At 39.8% G+C, this 25,279-nt stretch overlaps 2 protein-coding genes across 8 annotated transcripts in view; both read right to left on the bottom strand.

Annotated features, from left to right (window-relative positions):
• Positions 1-6,161, bottom strand: part of LOC115368799 (ras-specific guanine nucleotide-releasing factor RalGPS1) — a 72,542-nt gene extending 66,381 nt beyond the window's left edge. For 4 of the 6 annotated variants that reach the window (XM_030065144.1, XM_030065148.1, XM_030065145.1 and 1 more), the window contains exon 1: positions 5,815-6,134. The gene's annotated coding sequence lies outside the window, so the exon portion shown is untranslated. Of the gene's footprint in view, positions 1-5,814 lie in introns of all 6 variants that reach the window. The other 2 variants (XM_030065146.1, XM_030065147.1) reach the window with 2 other exon arrangements.
• Positions 6,162-11,123: 4,962 nt separating this feature from the next.
• On the bottom strand, positions 11,124-15,937 carry zbtb43 (zinc finger and BTB domain containing 43). Of its 2 annotated transcripts, XM_030065554.1 has the most exons (3): positions 15,852-15,937; positions 12,666-13,965; positions 11,124-11,983 (listed from the first exon to the last, which is right to left on the bottom strand). In XM_030065554.1, the coding sequence occupies exons 2-3, from the start codon at positions 13,944-13,946 to the stop codon at positions 11,894-11,896; spliced, it is 1,371 nt and encodes a 456-aa protein (XP_029921414.1). In that variant the 5' UTR covers positions 13,947-13,965; positions 15,852-15,937; the 3' UTR covers positions 11,124-11,893. The 2 variants fall into 2 exon arrangements, with proteins under 2 accessions (XP_029921414.1, XP_029921413.1); XM_030065553.1 differs by having other exon boundaries at positions 11,899-13,965.
• Between the last annotated feature and the right edge of the window lie 9,342 nt (positions 15,938-25,279).

The raw sequence follows: 25,279 nt of genomic DNA, 5'->3' as shown, positions 1-25,279 counted from the left end.
TTCACTGAAGCAACCCAAGCTAGACCATGCAAAAGAAATCATGAGGTCCAATAAAGTCAAGTAACAAGAGGGATGAAGTCAAATTTCTAGTCAAAGTAAAAGCTATCTGGGTGTCAGAATGCATGTAATACAGTAACGCAGGAACCAAGCCATTCTAAACCTGCATTATAAAAAATTTTACATTTATTTATCATTCATTTGTACACATTCAACATTTCTGTAAATGTGCCAATTTAATCTTGGCTTAATTTCAACTGCAGTCCCTGGGCAGGTATAACGACAGCGAAAAAAAGACGCATATATTAAAACAAGGGCAGCGATACACAAAGCATGCTTCAGGGTATTTGAATAAATTACAGGGTATGATGTTGCAATACCATATATAAAAGGTATATAAGTAGTAAAGGGCAGATCTACCTTTCAGGAATTTTTTATGAAAGGCAGCGTCAGCCAGTTGCAGTCATGTGAATGCAACAGACCAAAACATGCAGAGACTTCCAAAACCACTAAAATAACATGTTTACACTTGGTAATAAATGTACAGGTTTGTTTTGATGCATGTTCCTAATGGGTGTTGTTCATGTGCTGCAAAATCAAGAGCTGTGTTGGTCATAGAGAAACGAAACCAACTTTCCTGGACTTACTGAGCTGCTATTGGTTCGAGCACTGTTAAAGTTCAAACCAGAGGCCATTCAGTGTTGTCAGGAATACACTTAGTTTCACTTAGTTTTTAACACCTGTCTGAAGTCTCAACACCAAATATAAAAGCATCACTTAGACATGAAGGCAAGTCTGTTTCACATTCACATACTAATGCACACAAAGGTGTCTTTGTGAGCATTATCAAAGACCCCACCAGACATATTCTGAATCCTTAGAAAAATTCTGTGGTCAATTGTTTTACATGTTTATTCTGCATTTTTAAAAATAAATAAATAAATAAACTACTGAAAATGGTTTGCAAGCACCCCTATTTCCTATTCCTCACTGAGGATTAGGAAGGCCTCAGTCAGACTCTGATTCTGAACAAGAGCCTTGTGTGCATCAAAATCAGCCTGGTCTGCATCAAAAAAAGCTCCAGTCAGACTCTGATTCTGAACAAGAGCCTGGTGTGCATCAAAATCAGAGACCTGTCAATGGGTCTGAATGGTAGATTTATTTCTCAGTTTGTTTAGATCACTGTCAGCCTGCAGCTATCACATACAAAGCAATGGCAGCTCGCTCTGTGCGCTATAAAATTAGCTGCAGTAATTGAACATACAGCATGTCTAGTTTGTGTCGGTCATAGCTTTGATTTTAACATTTGTTTCATGGGAGACTTATTTAAGTTAAAGTTCACTCACCAATCACCACACTGCTTCTGACACTAGTGTTTTGGCAACGGCTGGCATTTGTCTGCTGTCCACAGTGGGTAACGTTTTACATCACCAACGGTTGCTGCGCTAGTTTCAGCATCATCAGACGTTACTCTCTAATTTGCAGATTTGCAGGTTTGTGGCATGTGGCCGGCACAACACCAGATTTAAGGGAAGTAAAGACAAGCCTCTCCCCTTCACAGGAGGAATGTGAAAACGGTGCTGCAGTGGCAGATTTGGCACAAATACCAATCTGTTGTTAAAGTCAAGCATTCAAGAGTTTTTTGAGTGGATGTCTTTCGGTGAGCCTGATTTGGCTTCATAAACACATTTGCTATAACCAAACATGTTTAACCACATTTTGTTCACATTACAGTCTCATCCTCGCCTTTGTGGAGAAACAAACGGCTGAGGTATTTGCAGCAATTACCACAGGCATGATTCATGAATAAAATATTTCACTTTTCATATTTGCAACTCTTCCTCTGTGAACACAGTATAACTATGAGTATTGACTGCCCAGAGTCATGAGTCATTCTTTCGGTCACAATGGACTTCTCCTCTCAAAGTATTAGCATACACACTACCTGAGTGCCAAAATGTTCCTTTAAGAAAGCGAAGAACATAGGGGACACCAATGAGCTGCATGCAAATTACAGTGGGAGAGATGAACGCAGTACTCTAACACTTGTAACACTAAAATATCTTCCCACCCTCACACTGGTAAAAAAAAAAAAAAAAAGAAAAAAAATACACGGTCATGGTTCTGATGTCTCTTCTAAATTTGTACTGTAGAAAACGCGTCATTCCTAATCCCAGAGGAAGTAATACTATATAATCATAATATCAATCAGTTGTTGAAAAGGACAGTATAGTGTATCTACACTCCTGACTCTTTGATATCACATGTACTGAATGAGCCAGCTGTAACGTTTAAGGACAGGCATAAGAACAGCAACTGTAAATGGATGGAGGATCTATATTATGTGCATCATCACGCAGCAGAACTACACGCATTTCTGAGACTGGAAAAACACTCAGAAACTTAAATCCCAGCATCGCACAAAGATTTCAGACAGTCTGTCAATCATATATGCTCACACTAGATGATTCGGGGAGGATGGAAGGGATGAAGATGCAACTGAGATTCTTAAAAATGTGACATGTATTTACACACAGAAAAAAAGACCACTAAAGACTTGGAGTGCATAAAGCAAAGACACGGTGGGACAGAGTTGGTCATCGTGTGCTGTAATTCTCAATAGAGTCAGAGGGCAGTGGGCTTCATCAGAAAAAAGTAATGCAACAACTGCTGCTGGGCTCTACTTTGCCACATGGAGGTCACCAAACTGCAGAAAAGCTGTTTAGTGGCAAAAACGATCAGATGACTCCACACTCAATTTCGTGGAATTTTGTGCTGGTGTGCACACACACACAAACACACACGCTAGGACCATGCAGGACCATGGCAGAGCAGAAACTACTCAGCGTCAAGCTGCTGTGGTGACACGGCTTCAACCAGACTTGCTTATTTTTGTTCAGTTCATTTGTCAACTACCTGAATCACCAAAGCCCTGAACCTCCCTCTGCTCCAGTGGAGCTGCTCAGTGACCAGCACAAGGCTGCAGTTGATCTGGGCAGCTCCCAGTATACATGTTTGGAACTGTGTGAAGGTGAAACAGGGTGGAGCTGCATTTAAATTGAAGAACAAAGGGTAACAGGAAATAAGGATATAAGGAAATAAGTTGGTAACAAAAAGTACTCACTGGGAAATTGTCTAGAAGCTGAACTGTAAATACTAAATAAATTCCTAGTAAGTATTTAGGAACTTAATTGGAAAGTAAATGATAATAGACGTCTGTTATTTATAACCAGATACAGAACACAATATGCTCATGTTTACCAGAGCAGCTGGTCTGTGATGCTTTATACCAAAGAATACCAAAGAGAAAGTGAAAAACTGAATGTGGGCGATTCTAGCTTCTTCTGAGACAGAGCGCTGCTCACCCCTGGTTTAGGAGACAGTCTGGATTTCACTGTTGTGATTTGTAATTCAACAGGTCTTGCGGACACAGAATTTCATCTAGAAAAATAGGATGAAGGGATAGGATTCACCTCAGCGCTGCCACCTCACTTCCTGATGCGTGGGATGATAAGATGGCTGGTTTTTTACAGAAAAATCTTGCTAAGTGCAGCTTTAACTACACTGGCTAAATATATTATTTAACAGCCTACATTAGGAATCTTTGTATTAAAATGCAATTAGATCACAACTTACTTGTAATGGATAGGGAGTAGCAGAATGGAATTAGAAAAATGGATAATATGAAGTCTCTGTGGTGCGATACTACAGTTTTGCTATTCTGCCTCATGCTTTTTCTTTAATGATTCATTTATAGGTTGATATACTGACGTATTTATCTCTGTCTAGCTTTGTGTGTGTGTGTGCGTGTGTGCGTGTGTGCGTGTGTGCGTGTGTGTGTGTGTTGTTGTTTTGTTTTGGTTTTGGTTTTGAATGTGAGTGCGTATGTTTGTAAGCTTGTCTGCAGATGTCATGGGATGATGATAAAAAATGAATGCAGTCATCAAACATTCTGTCATCTCTGTTGTAGCATTACGTTTGTGAATTCCTTAACTAAAGTTTCAGCATTTGAGGTGCATAAGTAGTACAGAAGATTGTAAGTTAGTGATATATGTTAGTATAATTTTGTGGAAATCCATCTCGATAGCAAGTGTGGACGGCTAACATTTATCAGGAACATGAACCACAACACAAAAAGCAAAGAGGAAAAAAGGCAGAAAACAAATCAAACCAAAAATTACAACCAAATCCAAACAGGGCTGAACAATTGACTGAAATATTATCAAATTCGCAATATGACCAAGTGCAACATTCAAAACACAGGAGCTGCTTGATAAAGGTCAAATATGTGACATTGTTGTAAAGAATGTATGATGGTGCTACAGAGACGCCCTGGCCTACAAATTTGCTATTTTTTCATGTTTTCAGCAAAAAATCACCAGCACAGCATTATCATTTTAACAGCTCTTTCTACTAAAACCGTGAATCACGGCACAATATCTGCAAAATTCATCTTTCAGCCCTTACTGAAAGATTACTCTCCTCACTTGCGATAAAACTAAAAAAAAATGAGGCTATGCTACCAAACTACGCCTGGGTCAACCTCTATGTAAACATGAATGCAGGTGCTCTTGAGGAAATCCCTGAAGAAGTCGAGGAAGGCCCGAAGGCAGGAGGAAGTAGACCAGTAAGGGAAAACCCAACATCTTGGCAGCTGAGAATCCCTTTACACAGACACCCTGACCTTTTCTACTTCAAGGATGTGATTGGACAGGCTCAGCGGCACTATCCAGGGCAGAACATTTCCCTAGATCTAGATCTGACAAGTCACAGTTACAAGGAAATAGCAAGTTTGGAGGAAGATTATTTGTCAACTCCACTGCCATGTATGCGATTTGAGAGGGACTACTGTCATATATGATATTCACATGCATCCTAATCATTATTAGCAGTGCATCAATGCCTCACAGAGATCACCTCACTTACTTGTGCATGTCTCTTAACCTGCATGGTTTATATTTATCCAATACCTACAAAACAGCTAGGCATGATTTGCCTTTGTTATTACACCTGCAGTGAAGCCAAACACACAAAAAAATAGCACTAAAATGATGCAAAGCACAGTTCATGGTGCATCAAACATGCACAGTGATTAGTGACATTGCAGCAAATGAGGGAGAAATCTGTATGTGCCATTGTATGTGTGTGTATTGGTGGTGGTGGTGGTGGTGGTGGGGGGTGTCCAGCAAGGAAAGCAAATAACTGGCATGGCAGCCACAGATCTGCACAGGATAAATGAAAGAAAGAGTGATTTAGCAGTGTCATGTCATTTCAATCGGAATCAAAGCCTTTCTTTATGCAAAAAATACATATGAAGAAAAAAATCGCACACTCTTGATGTATCAGGCTCCTCCACAATATCATCTTATATCTTATTATTACCGAATCTACCTTGGATGTAGTCATTTAAGCTAACACCAAGACGGGCAGAGTGCAGCATGCATCCGAGAGACAAATAATTAGCACAACAGTCTGTTTTTTTCCACTGCAATCACAGTTGTGTTGCAACCTGCTGACCTACACCCAGCGGAACATCACACGGAGGAGAATCACGTTGCCAAGACAGATGCGATCAAAGTCAAGTGTCGCATAACCCAGATCCGTGCGGCCAGCCTACGTGACAGCGAGACGTACACAAACACGCACCTCCACGTTATCGCCCTGTGGCACCGTCACGACCATGACCGCCTATGGCAAGGTGTTCATAGCCTGTCCCATAAGTAAAACGCCTAAGCCCCGCTGCTGTGGCTTGAGAAATAGGCTTCACCTCTGTAATTGTAATTCACAATGCCGTACACTTGAACGGTGCAGACATACCTCCACAAATCAGGGTCCCTCGCCGCCGCCGCCGCTGCTACCGTATCAACAAAAAAGACAATACAGGTCCACATAAAATAGTTCAATCACTGTGCTCCTATATATCCGAGCGGTGCTTCGCTGCCGCCGACGGGTTCCTCCTTTCAGGCGAACATGAAGCCAAGGTCGCAACGCTTGAACCGCAGGGTCCACAGACCGTACGCGATACATTTGACGAAATCATACAAACATGGCAGTGATGTGTAAAATTGCTATTCGAAAAGGGGGGGAAATATATATATAAATACCAACAGCAGGAAGTGTCAGGTAGGTGCACTTATCTTGACGGTCAGGTGTATTGCCTAATCATCCGCTCGCATCCGGATCAAGTCCCGCCTACAGTGAGGGCTGGCCAATCACAGGGCGGCTCCGTGCAACGTCCAGCAGACGCAGGTGCATGTATGCTGCCTTCACGTAGTCGGCGTAAGCTCCTACATCAGACTTCCCAAGTCAGGAGAAATATGAAAGGTCGACGCATTCAAGGGCTTTTGTATAGGAGAGAGAAAAAAAATGGATCCTCTCGCAAAAGTATTTGTTTTGCTGCTTTGTTTTGTTCTGTGAAGAGACACAGGGTCATGCAGTGCCGTCCCAAGACATTTGGGCGCCCTGGGCGAAAAAATAAATAAATAAATAATTTGCTGGGGAGGGGTTGCGTTTTATCATCAATAGATACATATAGGTGCAAAAGATGAACAGCCTCACTTTCATTTTTATTTTTGGGGTAATTTTTTTTAGGATTTTTGGTAACTGTGGTAATTTCATGTTTTTGTTTTAAGTATTTATTTATTTATTCATAGGGGGTTAATTTATTTGTCTTGTAAAGTAATTTTAGATATATAATTATTTACTTTATGGATTTTTTAACTAGTTCTTGAGAATTTTCTGGGATTGTTTTTCTAAATGTCTAGTAATTTTCCTTTCATTTCTTACTGAATTCTTACTGATTGCACTGCATGTCTTCTCATGTCACCATGTCAAAAAAAAAAACCCAAATATTCCATTTAAAAAAAAAATTAAAGCTACATTAAGCCTTACATTGACCCCTTGCATATCAGAGTCATTACTGTAGGTCTTCTTTCTACCGTACAATTTACAGCCTCTTGTTATTTGAACTTTCTAAATTTCTGTATCGGTCGAGAATAAGCTCCTCCTCTGCTTTCGTCTTCACCCCCTCGCTGCTTCAACTTTCTGCAGATGAAGGTATCCAAAATAACTTGTTTATTTGTTATCTTGAGGTGTCATTGATTATTTGTTCTTGGGCTAGCTAGTTGGCAGATCAGGAGGCACTAAAGTCAGGGCCAAGCCAAGCCAAGCCAAGCCAAAAAAAAAAAAAAAAAAAAAAAACACTTGTTACACATTATATCCACAGACTGAAGTGGAAAGCTCACGTAAAACTCAGGCCCACAGCTGCTATAAAACGAAATGGCTCCATCCCTGGCTAGCTGATTAGATCCCTAGCTAGCCGCTCTCTAGCTGTCTCCCAGAAGCAAAACACAAAATCTGACCACCGATGGGCTCTACTTTCCTCCAGCGAGGTGATCGAGCCGCAGAAAGGCTGTTTTAGCAGAACAAAGTGGTCAGACTGACAGACAGTGGGCATGCTGATTCTCGTGTACACACAAACAACTAGGTGCATCTTGTCTGTCTGCATAAAAGTTGTTTGGAGCACAGTCCAAATAACAGAAGACCTACTAAAGCAGAAATGCATTCCAATATGCAGAAATGAGTCAGCGTGACCCAGGGAGTATAAGAAAAATATATTATGGCTTACAGTTCAAAATTATAGGACAAAATGTAACATTCATTATCATAGCACTTTATCTTGACTATACGAAGCTGTATGAAGTTACAAAGAAATGACGCAGATGAGGACAATTTGTCCTAATAACCAAATAACAAACATGAATCATCAGGACTTTGCTTTAAAGAACTTGTTTACAACATTTTGGATGAAATATTAAATAGTTATTGTATTATGGAGGATAGGTTTTCTCAATGCCACATCTGTGCCACTGTGAACAACCTGAGGTACCTGTATGTTAAAGGAAGCAATGGGAAGTGAATAGCTTACAAAGGCGGCTGGACACTGAGTGTGCATATGAATGCCTACACAAAGTGATCATAACTGTATGATAAGCTCATGTAATTCTTAATCATAGAGAGATTAGCCTACTAAAACTGTCACAAAATTCACATTTTGGTTAAATAATAATCATGTAAATTTAAGCACAAAGAACAAAAACATAAGTTATCACCCTTCCATATAGAAGAAGGATCTTCTGTCTAATAGTTCAGTATGAGTCATCCAAGGACAAAACCACAAAAATAAACACATCAGTGAAATATGAGACTCACAAACATTTATTGCTGAAGATACCATTTCATACAAAACATTCACAACTTCTTCTATAAGAAGAAAATGACCCTAAAAAATGAGTGGGAGGAGGATATTTTGTTAACACTAATAAATGTGCTAGATTTGTGAGGTAGATTTTGTTTGTGAGAGGATATGCAGGGGGCATATTCCCAAAAGCAGACGTGGGAGTCAGGTTTTCTATATAGCCTATGATGTACTCACTGATTAAAGTAGTTTCAGTTTTGTTTACCAGAAGCCATTCAGTCACAAAACTAGCCCAAGAGACATTACAGTAAACTGTTTACAAATCATTTATAGGCCTGTGGTCATGCTTTCAGTCCACATATCCACAAATCTATAAATTGATTTGTTGCAGAATTATAGTTCAGTAACTAAGGTAACTGTTTTTCGGCATCACAGATAATCAATGGAGAAGTCAGCATTCTGTTTTGAAAAGCATGTTAGCCTTTAAAACATGAAAAATAATAACTGGCCATTGCACTTCTCCAGGGGTTCAAGTCCCACGAGGGTGGTTGTTTTACTACTTGGTTGCGTTTTGTTGTTAATGAGATGTAAGGAAAAATTCTTTTAATATTGTTTAAAAGTTAAAACAGCAATAAATGATACAAAGGCCATTTTCAGCTTAATTTAGTTGGAATTTCAGCAGATGTGGTGCATTTGCTCATCACCAAAAACTGAATTTTGATTCTGATTTGTACATGTGGAGGGGGCCTTTCAAATAAGGGCTTCAAAATTGAATAATAAATATAGGTTGGCACAATCACTAGAAGTCACACATACGCACTCAACATCATGTTATGGCACACTGGGGGTAATGCTGTGGCACATCTTCATAGTTACACAAATCCTCTATTTATTATAAAATGTCAAGGATCCTGATCACAGGCAGGACAGATCGTCACATTGAGTGCCTCACCATCCTCAAAAATACAAAGATGAATACATAAGATATAAATTACAGTCTCACTGAATGGATGTACTATGAATTAAGAAAGGTGTTTGCTAATCTATGTTTATGATGATCGCAGTTTATAGTGGTTTGATATATATGATGGGGAGTGGATGCAAGTGTATGTCTAATGTTTGTGATACATGTTTTCTTGTATTGTGTGCAGCAAAACACAGAGACAAATGCCGTACATTGAGTTATGACAATAAGTACTGAATCTTAAGTATTTGTACACTCCCCTTAAAAGACCATGCCAATGATTTGTTGTTTATTATAATATCTGCAAAATGCATATACCTCAGGTTCTTCATAATAAATATCTTTAATATCCTAACATGGGCTTGAGCCCCTGAGTTTGTACTGGTGGCTGTATTTGCCTTGTTTTGAATTTACAAAGCGTAACTGTGTTGCTGTATTAAAAAAAAAAAACATAGCACATATCCCATACATGTTAGACAGTTAAAGTATGTACCTCTATACAGAACACACATTTTATAGAAAAGCTATTCTATTAAAAGCATTTCATTGGCAGGTTAACTGGCTAGTGATACCTAAAAATAGTTGAGAAAACATTAATGAAAGGCATAACTTAAGTACAGTGTTTGTTTTGTTCTGCATTGAACAATCTCCTTACAATAGAGTGATAATGCTAAATAGTAGCTGGTTCCTCCAAAAATGCTGTTAAGTAATTTTCAAAGACACATTGTGACCCGTAAAGTGAGGCTCAATAAGCTGAGAATTTTTGCTATGAAATATGAACATCAAAACCTTTGTCCTACATCCAGTCAACAAACCAGCTACAAAATAGTTACAGTACTACAAAAGCCATTTATGGCATGCATTAAAATGAGAGGTAGATTATACATTATCTTGGTGTTGTTGTTTTTTTGTTTTTTTTTAGACAAAGTGTGTCAATAGTTCACAAGCAGATCAATACCTCATAATCTTAAATCCTTAATTCCTTGAGCTTTGTAATGATTCTATGTCTGAGAGGTAAACATACAACTATCTGTATTATATATATGAACCTTTATCATGAAAAAGTAATCTCAAAGCCCAGTATAAGTTACACTGACATTATTTGGGTAATACAGTACACTGTTACATTTCTGTTCACCAGCATTCACTATGAATTGCTACCACTAATTCTAGTAAACATAACCTCATTTACATTATATGTTCCCAAAATCTATAGCTATGCTAGATAAGAGCTTATCTAATCCAATGCTGATATCAGATCATAAGAAATCAAAAAAAGACAAAGAACATAAGATAATCACCTTAGAGGAAATTACATAAGTAGACACCTGAGGAAAAGGATGTACTGTTCTTACAGTTAATAGAGGAAAAGCCAGTGCAGGATCACAAAAACCATACTTATCATGGCTCTTGTAATTGTGCTCATTAAGACTGTGTGAGGTAAAGTGGATATTCCTTAGGTTGTTGACTCTTGTTTTGATATGGATGCTTGAAATCTGGGTATCTAATGCAATGGTCCCTGCTGCACCAGCCTCTATAAATTAGGGTGTAAATTCTACACTCAATAATTTGACACCAAAGCTGTGTCTTTGTTTGATTGCACCATGGAGACTTATGTTGCATCTTAACTGTAAAGGGGCCACTAGCTAAAATAGTGTTGCAGACTAGTGATGCAAGGATTGGCTCTGACCTCATCTGAATCTGCATGTAAGCATAAATCATCCCCCCGCCACATGCCCGAATGAATTATTGCCTCCAATTTAGAGACCCGCACCCACATGGACACTGCACTCCACCTCTGGCTGTCCTTGTAGGCTATGTTGCTTTTTAAATTATGTTGAGCAGCACAAGCTTTCCAGGGGATTTTTTATTGTGTGCTGTATGATGATGTGTTATTTCACTTCCCCGCACCTTGGACTGCCCCTGAACACTGAAGAGATGATTCATCCACTGGAAACCCCCTAGATGACCTGAGATTCTTCAAGATGAGCAGACGTTTTTGTTTTTGTTTCTGTTTTGTTAAGATTGTTACTGGGCATTGCAATATGACAATAACACGACATATTCTTGTAAGAATGAGCTGGGAATACACTGAAATATACTACATTTTTATGTCCTTTAAGAACTGGTAGATGCACAGTTAATTGGCTTAATTAACTGGAGAATTGCGGAGGACAGTACTGAAGTCACTCTGACAGCCAATCTGTCCATAATCAACACAAAAACACATCATATGCACATGTGCGAAATCAAGACAATACCTTCAGAACTAAACAAAATCATCAAGCATCAATCTGTCATATTGAAATGCTGACTCTGAGTCGACTCGAGTTGGGTACAGCCCTTGCCGCAACCCATATGCTATTAATAAGAATGTTAATTTTATAACCTGGCCTGCCTGATCCACAGATTATCTACCACTGCCCGTGGATATAACTGCAATCTGCAGTGACTTTCTACAGCGACCAAAATAATCAACAGTTTCTAAAGTACCATTAATGTCATCTGACCCAGGGTAGTCACAAAAATAGATTAAGTGACATTAAAAAAATTGTTAAATTGTAAATGACAAGCAAAGAGGTATGTTATAGAGTACAACTTAAGCTTACAGTGATCAAGATGATATATTATAAGGATTCATTGAGTTCATAGGGGCCTAAGCAACAAGGACATCAAGCGGTTTAATTATTATTAACCATGTTCTGAAATGATCCAGTCGCAAAAATATCTTAGTGCTAAACACACTTGACGAGAAATGCGAAGGAAACTGTCTCTGTCCATGTCAGGCTGCAACTTGGTGAGAAGATCCACAATTTTTTGTATCTCTGCGCAGGAGAAGACAAAAGCACAAATGTATGTCTAAATCATCATACAGATCAAAAGGATGTAATCTGTGATGGAGGATAGATTTCAAAGGTATAATGGACTAAATGGACTAAATCCTCCTCCAGCATGTTTCCCCACCATGTCAACAGCTTATTTTACAGAGGACAGGATACCTAATAGGAGGCATGTGTAACTTTAAAGTTGCAACTGAAGTCTATGTTGGAACTATTTCAGTGGATGCATCTGTTAAAAAGTTCAGTAATGTGTAAACTTGGACTTCACGCTTAAACTAGCCCACATAGAACTTAAATGTAACCGGCGCAACAGGCTGCTGGATTAAACTCATCCACAGAAGTGGCCGAACAACAAAGACAGCGTCCAATACTTGGGGTGTGCAGGTAGTCTTCGTGGATAGGACTGACCAACCCATGTCAACCCATACTAGCCTTGTGAATCTTATCCAAAGATCAGGAAAAACAACCTAATGCATTCATTAAAAACAAACCCAAGGCTGTTGAAACAGTTTTAGGGCATGGACTGATCGGTGACTCCCTGCCTGGCATGGTGGGTCTTACTACAGGAGGAAATGTGCCGGTTGAAACTGTCCCTCCACATGAATTTCTTGGAGCAAAGCCTGCACTCATATGGCTTAATGCCTGTGTGTATTTTCATGTGGCCTACCAGGTGGTGCTTCATTTTGAAGCTCTTGCTGCACACAGTACAACAGAATGGCCGCAAGCCTAGGTGCATGCTCATATGACGGTCTCGCTGACTCTTGTGGGTGAAGCTCTTGCCACACTGGCAGGGATAGAGCTTGTAGACCACTGATGCAAAGCCAGAGTGGGACGTCTCATCTTGATGTCCACTCGCAGTCTGCCTTCTGGTCGGCTCGTCATCCTTGCATTCCCCTATTGCTGCCTCTAGTTCTTCTTTTGGACTTAAAATGTTGATTTCACACTTGCCAGCAGAAAAGCCATCCAATGAGGTACCATAGAAGTCCAAAGGATCTTCATAAGTTTGTTCACCATCTAGGGTTTCCTCTAACTGAGCTACAAGTTTCTCATCTATGCTGTCAGCAAAAGAACCTCTACTTGTCGAGGCTTGGGAACGGTCAAAGTTAAAATGTCCTATGTCTGGACCTGCTTCACAAAACAAGCCACCACAATTATCCCGTTCAGGTCTCTCAGCTTTCACATGAAGCCACTTCCTGTGGCCCATGATACTTGGCGGGACATACGCAGGTCTTGTGTGCAGGTACTCCCCATCACCTTCCTCTTCACCATTCTGACTAGTAACCTCACTGCCAGAGCACTCTGGCTCAACTGGAGAGGAACAGCTGCCGCAAGCCTGGGCATCTGGATCCAAGGCAGGAGGAGAGAAGCTGCTGTTCTCCAGAAGTTGCTCCATCTCGATCTTAGCAAAGTTGTCCACACTTCCACCAGTGCAAGAATCAAGAAGCATGTCAACATCTCCAGGACTGTGGTAGCTACTGTCTCCCGGGGAAGGCTTGCCTTCAGCTCTTTTATTGCATGCCAAAGTCCCCAGTCCTTTTTTTGACTTCTGCTCTACGTTGCCAGTACACCCACCTACCTCCAAGAGTTCAGTGCACTTGTCCACCACGTGCCACATTTGAAGGAAGCTAGCTGCAGTGAGGAAAGCTACTACTTCACCAGCAGGTAAGACAAGTGTTCCAGTGTAACAGGAGTGAAGGAGGCGCTCAAACACAAGGGGTTGCATGACATCTGGGAGCACAACCCGAGCACTATTTTTTAGGAGCACCTGGTCACAAAAGTAGGGAGAACTGGCAGCTAAGACTGCCCGGTGTGCGCGGTACTGGTGACCCTGAATGACCACAGTAACGTCACAAAGTTGACCTCTCTGTCGCTGCTGGTTGAGCTTCTGCAGAAGGGAGCAAGGGAAATCTGGAAACTCAACTCGAAGTGCATTCCCATCTGAAGTCATGGTTGCCACAGGTCTAAATCTGCAATGTTAATGGGACATTTCAGAAAATTGTGCATACACATTTCAAATGGTGTGGCCATATAATCCGAGCTAACATTTACTCTGTTGTTTGTTCAAGGTAGAGCATGCTAAGACAGGACAGCTGGTGCACTTGAAGAGTTGTGTCCTGATTGGATCGCTCCACTCTTACTGGCTCTTGTGACAGTAACTTTTTAATCCTCAGCAAAACCACTCGTATGAGTCAGGAGAACACAACCAATTTGCAAAAGTTAAAGGCAGACTATGGAGGTACAAAATGGCACATCATTTTGTTTACAAATGTTAAGGATGAGGCTGAGGAAGGAAAAAAAAACCTGAAATTCATGCCAAGACTAATAACCCATAAAATTAATGTAACACTTTGAAATGAAGGGTAAAAGACTGAACTTCAGAGGCATTTCCCAGTTATATTCAGTTGAGAGTTGAGTGGCATTCATCGTGCTTTACCACAAGGTGAGGCTTCCTCCCCTTTGAAACTGCACAGTCTGCCTTTAACTCTGTCTTACATCACAACAGATCATAAAAACACATACTGTTGTTCAGAATGAAACAGATAGTATAGATTCAAGGTACGTTATACCATATACAATAAAGCTGAAAGAGGAGGAGGCAATTATGACATGTTTCAGCCAATAGTTAGTTGTTTATAAAGGCCTTTGCTAAATAAATAACAATATGATATATTGTTCAAGACATGCAAAAGCAAATGTTACAGCCAGTGACAAAAGTTGGCAACCCTGATTTAGGCTAAACTTGGTTTACACACCTATTAAGGCTGACATAAAGATATAAGTAGAAATTTATGGAGTGGAGTTATACTATGACCGCAATATATGTCATATAAAGTATTATCAAACTGAGGTACAAAAAAAGTGTGTGCTGCAGAGTGTTTCCCATTCAAAAAAAAAAAAAAAAAAAAAATAGACAGCCATAGCTGTATCCTTGCCATTTTATACAATGCCTTTTATCATATGAAACAGAATAACAAAGAGGTTGTGAAAGGGGCATTAATTAATCCCTTCTGAAAAAAAAAACTTTATTTTTGTTTACCTTGGTGATTGCTTGCATTATCATGTTCACAAACTTAAATTACATCAGATGTGCAATATAAATGTAAAACTATAAATGCATTTGGGACTTGTGTATATGGTTAATAAATTATTCAGCCATAACATTCTGTATAGTTGTGATATACCTTGCTGTGCATACATACAGTATTCTAGTTATTATTCCTATTTATTTCCTTTTTTTCTCTTTTATGGCCTTTCTCTTTTATTTTTGAGCGATACATTTAAGTACAGATTCTGATCTGCTAATCCTTTTTTATTATTATTTTGCACTGTTATGATCAATGACTCTATTGATGACTCTAGGTGCAGGCATATAGCTCTTGTGCAAGTTATTGAAAATCCTCTTCAGCAAAGAAAATCCATGGCTACAATTTTACTACTTTTGGCTTATTTTGTCTTTTTAGGCAGCTCTAACTGGCAACCGATATTACACCGCATGAGCCGTAGGTGTAGTAACGTTACCTCAGAGGAGATGTCAGCCTGTATCCCAAGTCAAATTAAACCAGATCTGGGAGATTAATCGAAAATCATTCCGAGTTGATTTAAGATTGCAGTGCATCTGTGTGTGCAGAGCATGTCTGTATCATAAGACCGCCGGTGCTGACACGTTTAAGGTGTTTATTCTCACAATGCCGAGAGCATCACTGTTACATAGCCGTGCACATAGCGTGGTTTGAGGCTGTGCAGCACTGCGAAAAGCTCCGCGTCGTGCTACCTGGGTGCACGTACTGTTCATTTCCCACGACGCCGCACACCGCTCTGGTGATACGCCGAAACACAAACACAGTTTTCTCACCTTGGGATTCATTATAGCGAGTAGAAAAAAAAAATCGCCGCTTCTCCTCACGAGTTGCACGAGCAGAATGTCCCTGTTATTACGTCATCACGCAGCGAGACCGGAGCCGCATGGCGCGTGATCGACAATGTAAACAAACACGCCCCCAAAGTCCAGGTTGCCAGGTTTGACTGAAAACCCCCACTTTCATAGGGAAGGGGTTTTCAAAGTGGGGTCCAGGGAACACCAGGGGTCATTGGGCGTCTTCCAGGAGGTCCTGAGCAAAATGAGTAACTTTTTAAATGGAAGATTTTTTTTTTTTTACTTCTGCTCTTTTTTACTCATGTCTTTGTTTTCCTGTTTTTCACTTGATTCCTTCACTGTTTTTGAAAGGAATCAAATGATATTGCTCAGGTTTCAAAATTTCACTGTAATTTAATTCACCACAAAATGTTACAATACAAAGAGATGCAGTTGTGATGTGATTGTTTTGGGGTTACGCTTTGGTGTCACCACTTTTAATCGGTTTGTCAGTGTTCAACGCTCGATCAGTGTAATGCTGAACACAAACTTAAATCTTCACATCAGGGTCCACTGGGCAAAATCACTTCAAGTGGGGGTCTGGGACCTAATGGGATCATGTATCTTGTACCGTGACAAAATTAACAGGTTCTAATTTTAAGATGTAAGATATTCTCATGACTTATAAATGTGATTAATTAAAATGTAATATGACACAAACCAAAGGCATTACTTAATAAAATTGCTCCATTATAGAAAGTATTGGAGGTGCAAGTCCCTACAAACAACAGCAGATGGCGATACAGGCAAAAGGGAAAAACAGGGAGATGGTGACTGGCTGTGACTTATTAGAAATGGAAAAGAAAGAAAGAAAGAAAGAAAGAAAGAAAGAAAGAAAGAAAGAAAGAAAGGAAAAGTAATGAGATGGAAAAAAGATAAACATCATGTTCTTTATGACCTTATAAATTTTAGTGTTTGTGTCCAACTTGTCCTTATTTGTTGAAACAATGAAACACACAAAGACACATGCACAAGGACAGACACATGCTCACACACACACACATACACACACACACTCAAGAAGCAATCTTGATGATAGACAGATAGATTAGAAATGCAGAAATGTAGTCCATTGAGATATAGAGATTTTTATTCATTTTATTTATTCATTGCTAATTTATGGTTGCGTAATTAAAAAAATAAATAAAAAAAAATACAATGTAGAGGCATTTTTCTGGTTTTTGTTTCCAGTTTTCTGGATATTGTAGTCTTACACTAATATACTTATACTCTGCACTAGTATTATATACTGATAGGATTGCTGGACCAACTGCTGGAAACTATTAACACTGATTACGGCTTTCAGCAAGCAGCCACAGCACAGCATATCACTAGCTAGTGTGACGCACACTATGAAGTCCCTACTGACGTGTGTTGTCACTAACTAACCACAATCACCATTTTATTGTGTACCAGCTAAATGACCACAGCAAACGGCTCCAGGACTGTTCCACTCCGCTCAGGCTGTGTGATGTGGTTCATCAAGGCCACAGCAGTGAAGATACAAAGGAGCGAATCCGGGAGCGATAGATGTCTGAACTTTGCATCGTTCCAGTGTGGATCTCAACAGGAAAGCCGGGCAGTTGAGCATCTGGAGGGAGTTCAGAGGCGGTGAGAACATCTGCTGGGATATGGCTGAGCTTTGCTTCATCCCGGAGCTCAGGGTGACTCCAGGCGCTCTGGCAGGGAGTGAGGAGCTGAGGGAGTGAGACTGCTCATGGTTCCCAGGAATACATTTTGTTAAACTATTTCACAGAGTTATCCTGTGGCAAGCAGCATTAAACTCTGAATGTTAGTCATCTTCTGCTTCTTGATTATTAAGATACTTTGATTTGCCAAGGGTGGGATTCACACCTGGGGGCTGCCAGCGCCATAGGCATCATTTCAAAAGCGAGCGGTGGGCTCTGCAGGAGTAAGACTTTTAAGTTGTTGTTGTTTTTACATAATTTACATAACCATTTCTAGCATGATTTGCTCATCATCTTTTTCCTCATGTTTTTGAAAGAAATCAGTTGAGTATGCTCAGGTTTCAAACAGTTCAAAGGGTTTCAGAAGCATTTGTTGCCTTTCATACTTTTTTTTTTTTGCATTTCTGCTTTATTTAATAGTGATAGTAGAGAGAGGCAGGAGATGCAGGGGAGAGAGAGGGGATTGCATGTAGCAAAGGGCCCGAGACACTGCAGTAAGGATTCAGCCTTGATACACGGTACACACTCTACCAGGTCAGCCATCGGGACACAAGCCTTCACAAGCATTTAAATGAGACCAAAAAAATTCCAGAAGTGAGGTGTCCAGGACAACCACAGTCTAACACTGTTATGCCTTACCCAAAAGAGCACCAGGGAAGGTAACAAACCACACCCACACTTTGCAATTCTTTTCTTTTTTACCTTTTTTTTTTGGCATTTCTGCTTCATTTGACAGTCACAGTAGAGAGAGACAGAAGAGACAGAGGGGATGACACGCCGCAAAGGGCCTGAGGTCAGATTCAAACCCAGGATGGATGCTGTGGTCAGGACTCAGCCCCGGCACATGGCTCTCGTCTTATCCAGTGAGCCACCGGGGGGTCCCACTTTTTACTTTCTTAACTTTACTTTTGAAAATATCCAATTCTTTTGAGGCAAAAACAATATTTGTTTTTCTGATTTCTTTTGGTTTACACAGAATTATTCAAATGAAGACTGATTTTCAATAGTCATAAATGAACCTTGATTCTATCATAAAACAGTACAGTTTCTATCTATGAAATTCAATGTTCCAGTATATGGGGAATTTGGTGTTACCCTGTTATTATGATATTACTGACAGTGCTACTAGCTTTTGTTAAAGCATAAAGATCCTCTCTACTCAAAAACTGGTTTGTTAACATTACAGTGCCCAATGCTAGCCATTGCAGTGCAATTGAAAGTTGCAGGGTGACAGTGATATAAACAAACTAAGAAATAAACCATTCTGACACATCTGCAAGTCTCCAGTTTTACATTAAGCACCAGCATAGAGTCTGACTGAACAATTTGAAATACATCTGGAGTTTTCTTATTTTTACTCTTTCTTATCAATCTTATTAACCCAAACTATGCCATCGAACTGCTTCCAAACTGGAGACCCCAGAAACTTCCCCAGTGATACAAATTGTGAGGCCTTCAAAAATGCAAGTTTCACACTATATAGAGACACTGTCTGTTCCTCCAACAATGCTCACAACATAAAGCCATGGTTTACTGAGGAAGTCAGGAACCTGAGGAAAATCAAGGAGCAGGCCCAGAGGAAGGGAAATGAAAATGAATACGGCTTGGCCAGAAGCCACTTCAATAAGGCAAACAGAGCTAACAAATAGAAAAAGGAAAAAAAAATCAGAGGCCATGAGAAGTTATCCTCGCCAGCTGCAATGATAGGGACTGAATACTGAACACAGAGCTCCATGCTTAGTCTAAGCTGTACAGTATCTTGCACTGTGCCATTAAATTGTATGTGAGGTTCTGTTGCTCCTGTGCCATGCCTGTCAGTCTGCTCTGTGGTACGGTGGTAGTGGTACATAAGTATTTGCATCAATTCCACCAAGATAAATCACTTAGAATATATTACTGTCGGCAAATGAATCAATGCTGATTCTGATTTAGCATGTGAGTAGGACTGCATGATCAAATCCTTTGTGTACTGCTAAATTCTAGGTAGTCAGGCCAGTAAAAGGGTGTGGCTCTACATGCAAGTTGTTTGATAGTCATTTTTAAATATCTTGAATGACCCGAATTGTATTTTATCTGGAAACAAAGTCAGCAGTTCTGCATGCATTTAAAAAAAAAAAAAAGAAGAAGAAGAAGAAGCATACTCTCCCTAGAGTGCACTTCTCAATGCTTTACAGAGGAATGATCCTAATATTTGAGGAAACAGAGGCTGACCAATCAGCAGGGTCTGTTATATGCTCTGTCAGTGCATGAGGCCCATGTGACCTTTCAGTGCCCTGTAATGCAAGTTGTTTCTTTCGCTCCTGCCGTTCGTTTGTTTATTGTTTCATAAAGTGGCCGTTCTCTCGCTCTCTCTGCTGAGATCATTAGAAGCCATGGAATAATTTTGGGCCCGAACTTGCAGTGAAACCTAAGCTCCGACCGGCAGACATTATTCATTAATAACACCAGGCTCTTGATGACATCACTAGCACAAGGGGAAAAGCACTCTGTCATAAACATTAAAGATGGCTGACACCTGTCTGCAGCTACATTAGCAACTTGCTAGCACGCCAGGAGTGGCTCGGTGAATGTGGAAAAGCTTGCCCTTTTGTGACCTGGCATTTCAGGTGGGTCTGAAATATGTTTGTCACCAGCTGGTCCTGGCATGTGTAACTGAGGTTTATACTGTGTGAGCTGAAATTATGTATTTTAAGTATTCCTAAGCAACAAGGTACAAAATTGGACTATGAACTCATTGTGAAATAAGAGAACACCCATGGTGTGACATGGTGTATGTATGAAATGAATGTGAAGCCATGTATTTTGTAGACACAGATATATTACAGTAGGTGGAGTTGATATTTGATATTTACAGAATATAGAGACTGCAGCCAAAGCAAAAAAAAATATGATAATCAACCTTTCTTTGAATGATTTCTATCTAAAATAGCCATTTCTCTTTATATGAAACTATTTCCCTCAATCCTAAACCAATCAATCATGACTTCATCTTACAACAAAAGGAATTATATTTCAAAATAATAAGGCATAATTGACTACATTGAGGTGTATGGTGGATTAAACAGATGTGTGATTATCTGGATAATTACTCATAGTGTAATAATCCATCTGATCTGAGGTCATTTGACTCTAATCTCTAGTTTGATAAACTCTGGCCTATATGTTATTTGTACTGATTATACAGATAGCTCACCTGTTATGTCATTCAGTTTGTCAGAAGAAGCCTCTGTGCGCATGTGTGTGTGTTTGTATGTGCATGTGTGTCAGATAAAGAGCGAGAGAGAAAGAAAAAAGGCCATTAAGTTGTACGTAGATGTTATCTAGTTTGCATTCCTCCTGTCACTGGTTACTTTGATTGGCCTGCTATTTTTGTTGTAGTTGGAAAGGTGTTGAAATTCCATAGAGATTGATGGGAAATCAGCCAATCAGATGAATTAGTAAGCAGGAGGCAAACTGGCATTCTGCAGTGTTATGGATCTAGTTGTTTATACACCTTCACCAAAAAGGCATAGAATTCAGTGATGATCTGCAGCACTCAGCCTGTGGCCTTGTTCCTACGACCAAATCACCTCTTGTGTCATATTGCTCACATCAATATCTCACAATGTTTGTCCTCTGTGCATGCAAATCAATATCATAAACCCTACAGATTATACATTTACATGGCAATTCAACTGATTGTTTTGAATAGATTTAAAGCTACAGTTATAGACTTTTCACTGAAGTGACTCAGGTGATGACTGTTTAGAGACTTTTCTGACAAAAAGATTCACTGTTTCAACACAAATACGCCCACAGCCTTACTTTTGTGGTGCTCTTTTGTTGTTTTGCAAGTTAATTTCCTGACCTCGTAAGTTTCTGTTAGTGAGTGAGGATTATTATGATATAACTCTGCGAAGTAGAATCTACAAGACTACAGGGGGGATGGATGGGAAGGACTTACATCCACAAACAGCACAAATTTCTCTGATGGAGCTATGGAGCTCCCCAATGGTCTTATGCAGATTTCTGATAATGAAATTCTGTTTATTTGCCTTCTTCCTATTAAAGGCAGAATGGATTAAAGGCAGGAAAAAAAAGCATGCATAGATTCATATAAAAATAATCCCTGTTTATCATCACTGATGAGCCACTAGAAGTGTGTGTCTGCAGAGACCCTGCCCTCTGCCCAGATTTTCTTGTTTTGCTGAGCTTGGGACTTTTCTGGGTGGCAGCCATTGGGCAGTGGGTGTGTAGCTCCAAGCCAATAGCATCACAGTACCAGATCAACAGCATGACATCCAATAGGAAACTACGAACATCGCAGGCTCATGCTTTGTATAACAGGCAAGAGGTCTCTGATGTTTTCCTTTTGTACATACTTGAGGTTTTTTCCTCTGATTCCACACCAGCATGAGCATCCTCAGACAGACTGGGCAAAGCCCTGAGCATCACCTTTATACCATCACCAAATGACAAAATCAATCTAAAATGAAGGGACAGGATGATGAAAAAGGCAAAGACCTAAACTGAATATTCAGGCCTTGGGTAGTGACCAAGAAGCTGTACTTGCCTGACACAGCAGCAGGCTTTGTGTCAGTGTCAGTGATGGAAACACACTGCAGAATCCTTATGACTTTTTGATTTTTCCTGCTACAAAGTCTTCATCATTATAACCTACCACCATAAACACGTTGCTCTTATATTTTGCCCCTTTACTGTCACATTATGAGTAGTTAGGCAATCTAGAGGATCAGAATTAAGACGAGCAACAGATTATTTTATGTCATCATCACAGCCTCCCTCGATAAATTTGGTTCCCGTCTCTCCCACAGCAGATGGTGGGAATACGGTCCCAACACTTATTGCTAGAGTCAGTGTCTCTCAACAAGGGCTCCACCGAGGTTTTTAAAGTTGTGCAAGTTTCTTGTGCACTGCTTGAAATAAAGTATGTTTCAAATCTTCATGTCCACAGGCGGATGAATGTCCCAAAGTGAACAATCAGCTCTGGACAATCATTTCAGTAGTGATGCTTAGGCTTAAGTGAATGATTCTGAAATGTCTGATATGCAAATACTCATCTATCAAAGCTCTCAAATATGCTACCAGACCGATGGAAATGGCTGGAGCAAAACCAAGGTCCACAATCTCTCTCTCAGCTGTAAGACCGGCTGGAATACTTCACTGTATCTGGGGTATTTTTATTTTATCACCAATCAATACCAATAACATTCCAGAAAACATCAAATCTGAAGTGCATGTCTATGTTGTCCAGCCTTTTGGTTCACCTCACAAAGTTTGCTGTTGGCATCATCACCAAGATATCAAGATATTTAAACTGTTGTAAGTCTTTTAAGGGTAAGTAAACCCTTTCCTTAGTAATAATGTTAAATGTATAATGCTAAAGCATATCAGACAGTGCCTTCAAAAGTTCACGGCCAAGACAAGGAGGTAATCCAGGCTGACAAACATAAACATTTGTGAGCTCTTTAAATATGGAGTCAAATGTAATACCACCACATCTTCTGCTTCCACATTACACTCTGAGCCTCGGCATGTTCATGATATGACTGGCATGCGGTCAGAGCCCTTGGCTAGAGGATCTGCCAGAAATGCTTCCCTATGAATCTTACAATATCTGCAAAAATGTGAGCGCTTGTCAAAATTCTCAGTAAAGCCCCCAGTTTTGAACCCAGATGATGACCTGCTATGGCACAGGTTTCCTTTGCAGAGCCGACCATCCATTAAAGTGAATCATCCTTTACAGATCTTTTACATCTTTAACTTTAATGACCTTTTTAAGGGTTGCAGTGTGTACTCTTTGTAGGCTAGGAGGAAAGCAGAGAGAGAGAGAGAAAAAAAAAGAAAAAATACAGAATTATACTGTGAAATTGCACAGTAGCTTGTTGTTGACATTTTGTTCCTCTCAGTATTCAGCTATATTCAAGAGGAATGGTACATTATTGTACCATAAGGAGAAACAGGCCTGGTGTTATAAACATTTAAATCTCTCAACAATGGCACAAAAAATCAATAACTCAAACCAAACAATAAGTTTGCCCCATTTACTAGAATTTATCCACATTTTGCATTGCGGCAAACCATTTTTCAAATCATCCAGTTGAGTACTTCTGAGGTGGGAGGGGATCTTTGCATTTCTGTACTTTGGAAATGTGGGAGAACAGACGAGGGAGTTTACCACACATTTTTATGGCCACTTTGATCAAAAACAGTCAAATTCACAATATCATCATGTGCTCAATATCTTCATGGTAGTGATACTTTTTGTTGTCTGGGTTAGGTTTACTGACAACACAGCTCGTGAATTTGATGCTTTTAGTGGAAAATGAGTGTAATTTTACAATTTTTTTATTATTATTATTATTATTATTATTTTAAAACTTTATACAGGTAATCTCGCTGAGACATGGGGTCTCTTTCTAAAGAAAAATCTGTCCAAGACAAACACAACAATACAACACTGAGTTATAAGCAAGCAAGTCATTCAGTACAGAGGAGTTTCCTTTTCGGAAAACAGTTTATCTTCACCTCCGTTTAATCACCTTGGAAAGTTGCAGGACAAAAGCTCTTCTATGTAATTTTGATGTTTGCCTATTTATGATCACTTTTTCATGGTAAGGTTAACGATGGTTTCAATTTGCCATCTGCCCTCTGTCACTGTTAGCAATTTAAGTAACAGTTACAATACACATCTCTGCCTGCTTGTGTTGAGTTTGATTCTCAGCAAAGTTAATATTGGAACTTGAGATAACACAGATGATCTGTAACAGAAGTATTTGTCACTCTGTAACATAAAATAGGTAAGTAAAATAGGATCTATAGCAAGTTTAATTATGCTTTATGTTAAGCATTTGCTTTTATATTAAAGGCAAGGTAACCTAAAATTTAAAAAAAAAAAAAAAAATCATTAAAATGTTTTTATTGTCATCACTGTGTGCAGAAATCAGGAAACTGTAAGAATCTGAAGTCCTTTCTCTGCAGAAAGAGGCCTGTCAGATGATTTCTCCTGACTCAGCAATCAGTTTTCGTGGAGATTAAAAAGCTACTTCACATGTAGGTTTGTGCACGTGCAAAAGAAGACGGTAAATTGAGACTGTAAAAAATAGCTGGCAGTACTGGTTTCAAAGTAGAAAGGTTCAAAATGTGGAACGTATGTGGACAGCTACCTGCCTCCTGGCAGCTGTTCATCTGTCTCAGATGTAAACTCAGGTGTTATTGACTGTTCTCTGAGGTGAGGGAAGGTATGATAGCAATGTGACTGAAGGTGAGAGAAGTATTGTAGAGGTTGCAGTGTCAAGCAGAAAGCAGGTTCCTTTCCCACCTCTGTCAAGAACAAGATGTCTGCCCTTTGCATGAGGTCAGCTAACAGAGAGCCTGTTATGACTGCTGTCCTAGCAGAGCTGTCCCCAGGGCAGAGGCCCATGATGTCAGATTACCACAATGATAAGTCAAGAAGAAATGGTATGCTGTCAAAGGTTCTCATTGTACCAAATCACTCTCACACCTTGCTGACAACTGCTTTAGGCCAAGAGCCCAAAGCCCTGGGGACACCTTGGAGAAGTTCGTAATACTTGTCTCATATTTACATGAAAGCACCAAGTCTTGCATGTGAGGATTCCTGTAACAGATAAAATCAACAGAAAAGTGAAAGGGCAAAGCTGCCTTCACTCATGTTTAACT

Source organism: Myripristis murdjan, chromosome 12 (assembly GCF_902150065.1).
Source record: "Myripristis murdjan chromosome 12, fMyrMur1.1, whole genome shotgun sequence".
NCBI lineage: Eukaryota > Metazoa > Chordata > Actinopteri > Holocentriformes > Holocentridae > Myripristis > Myripristis murdjan.
The sequence above is the reverse complement of the archived record's forward strand: the minus strand, read 5'-3'. Positions and strand labels throughout refer to the sequence as shown.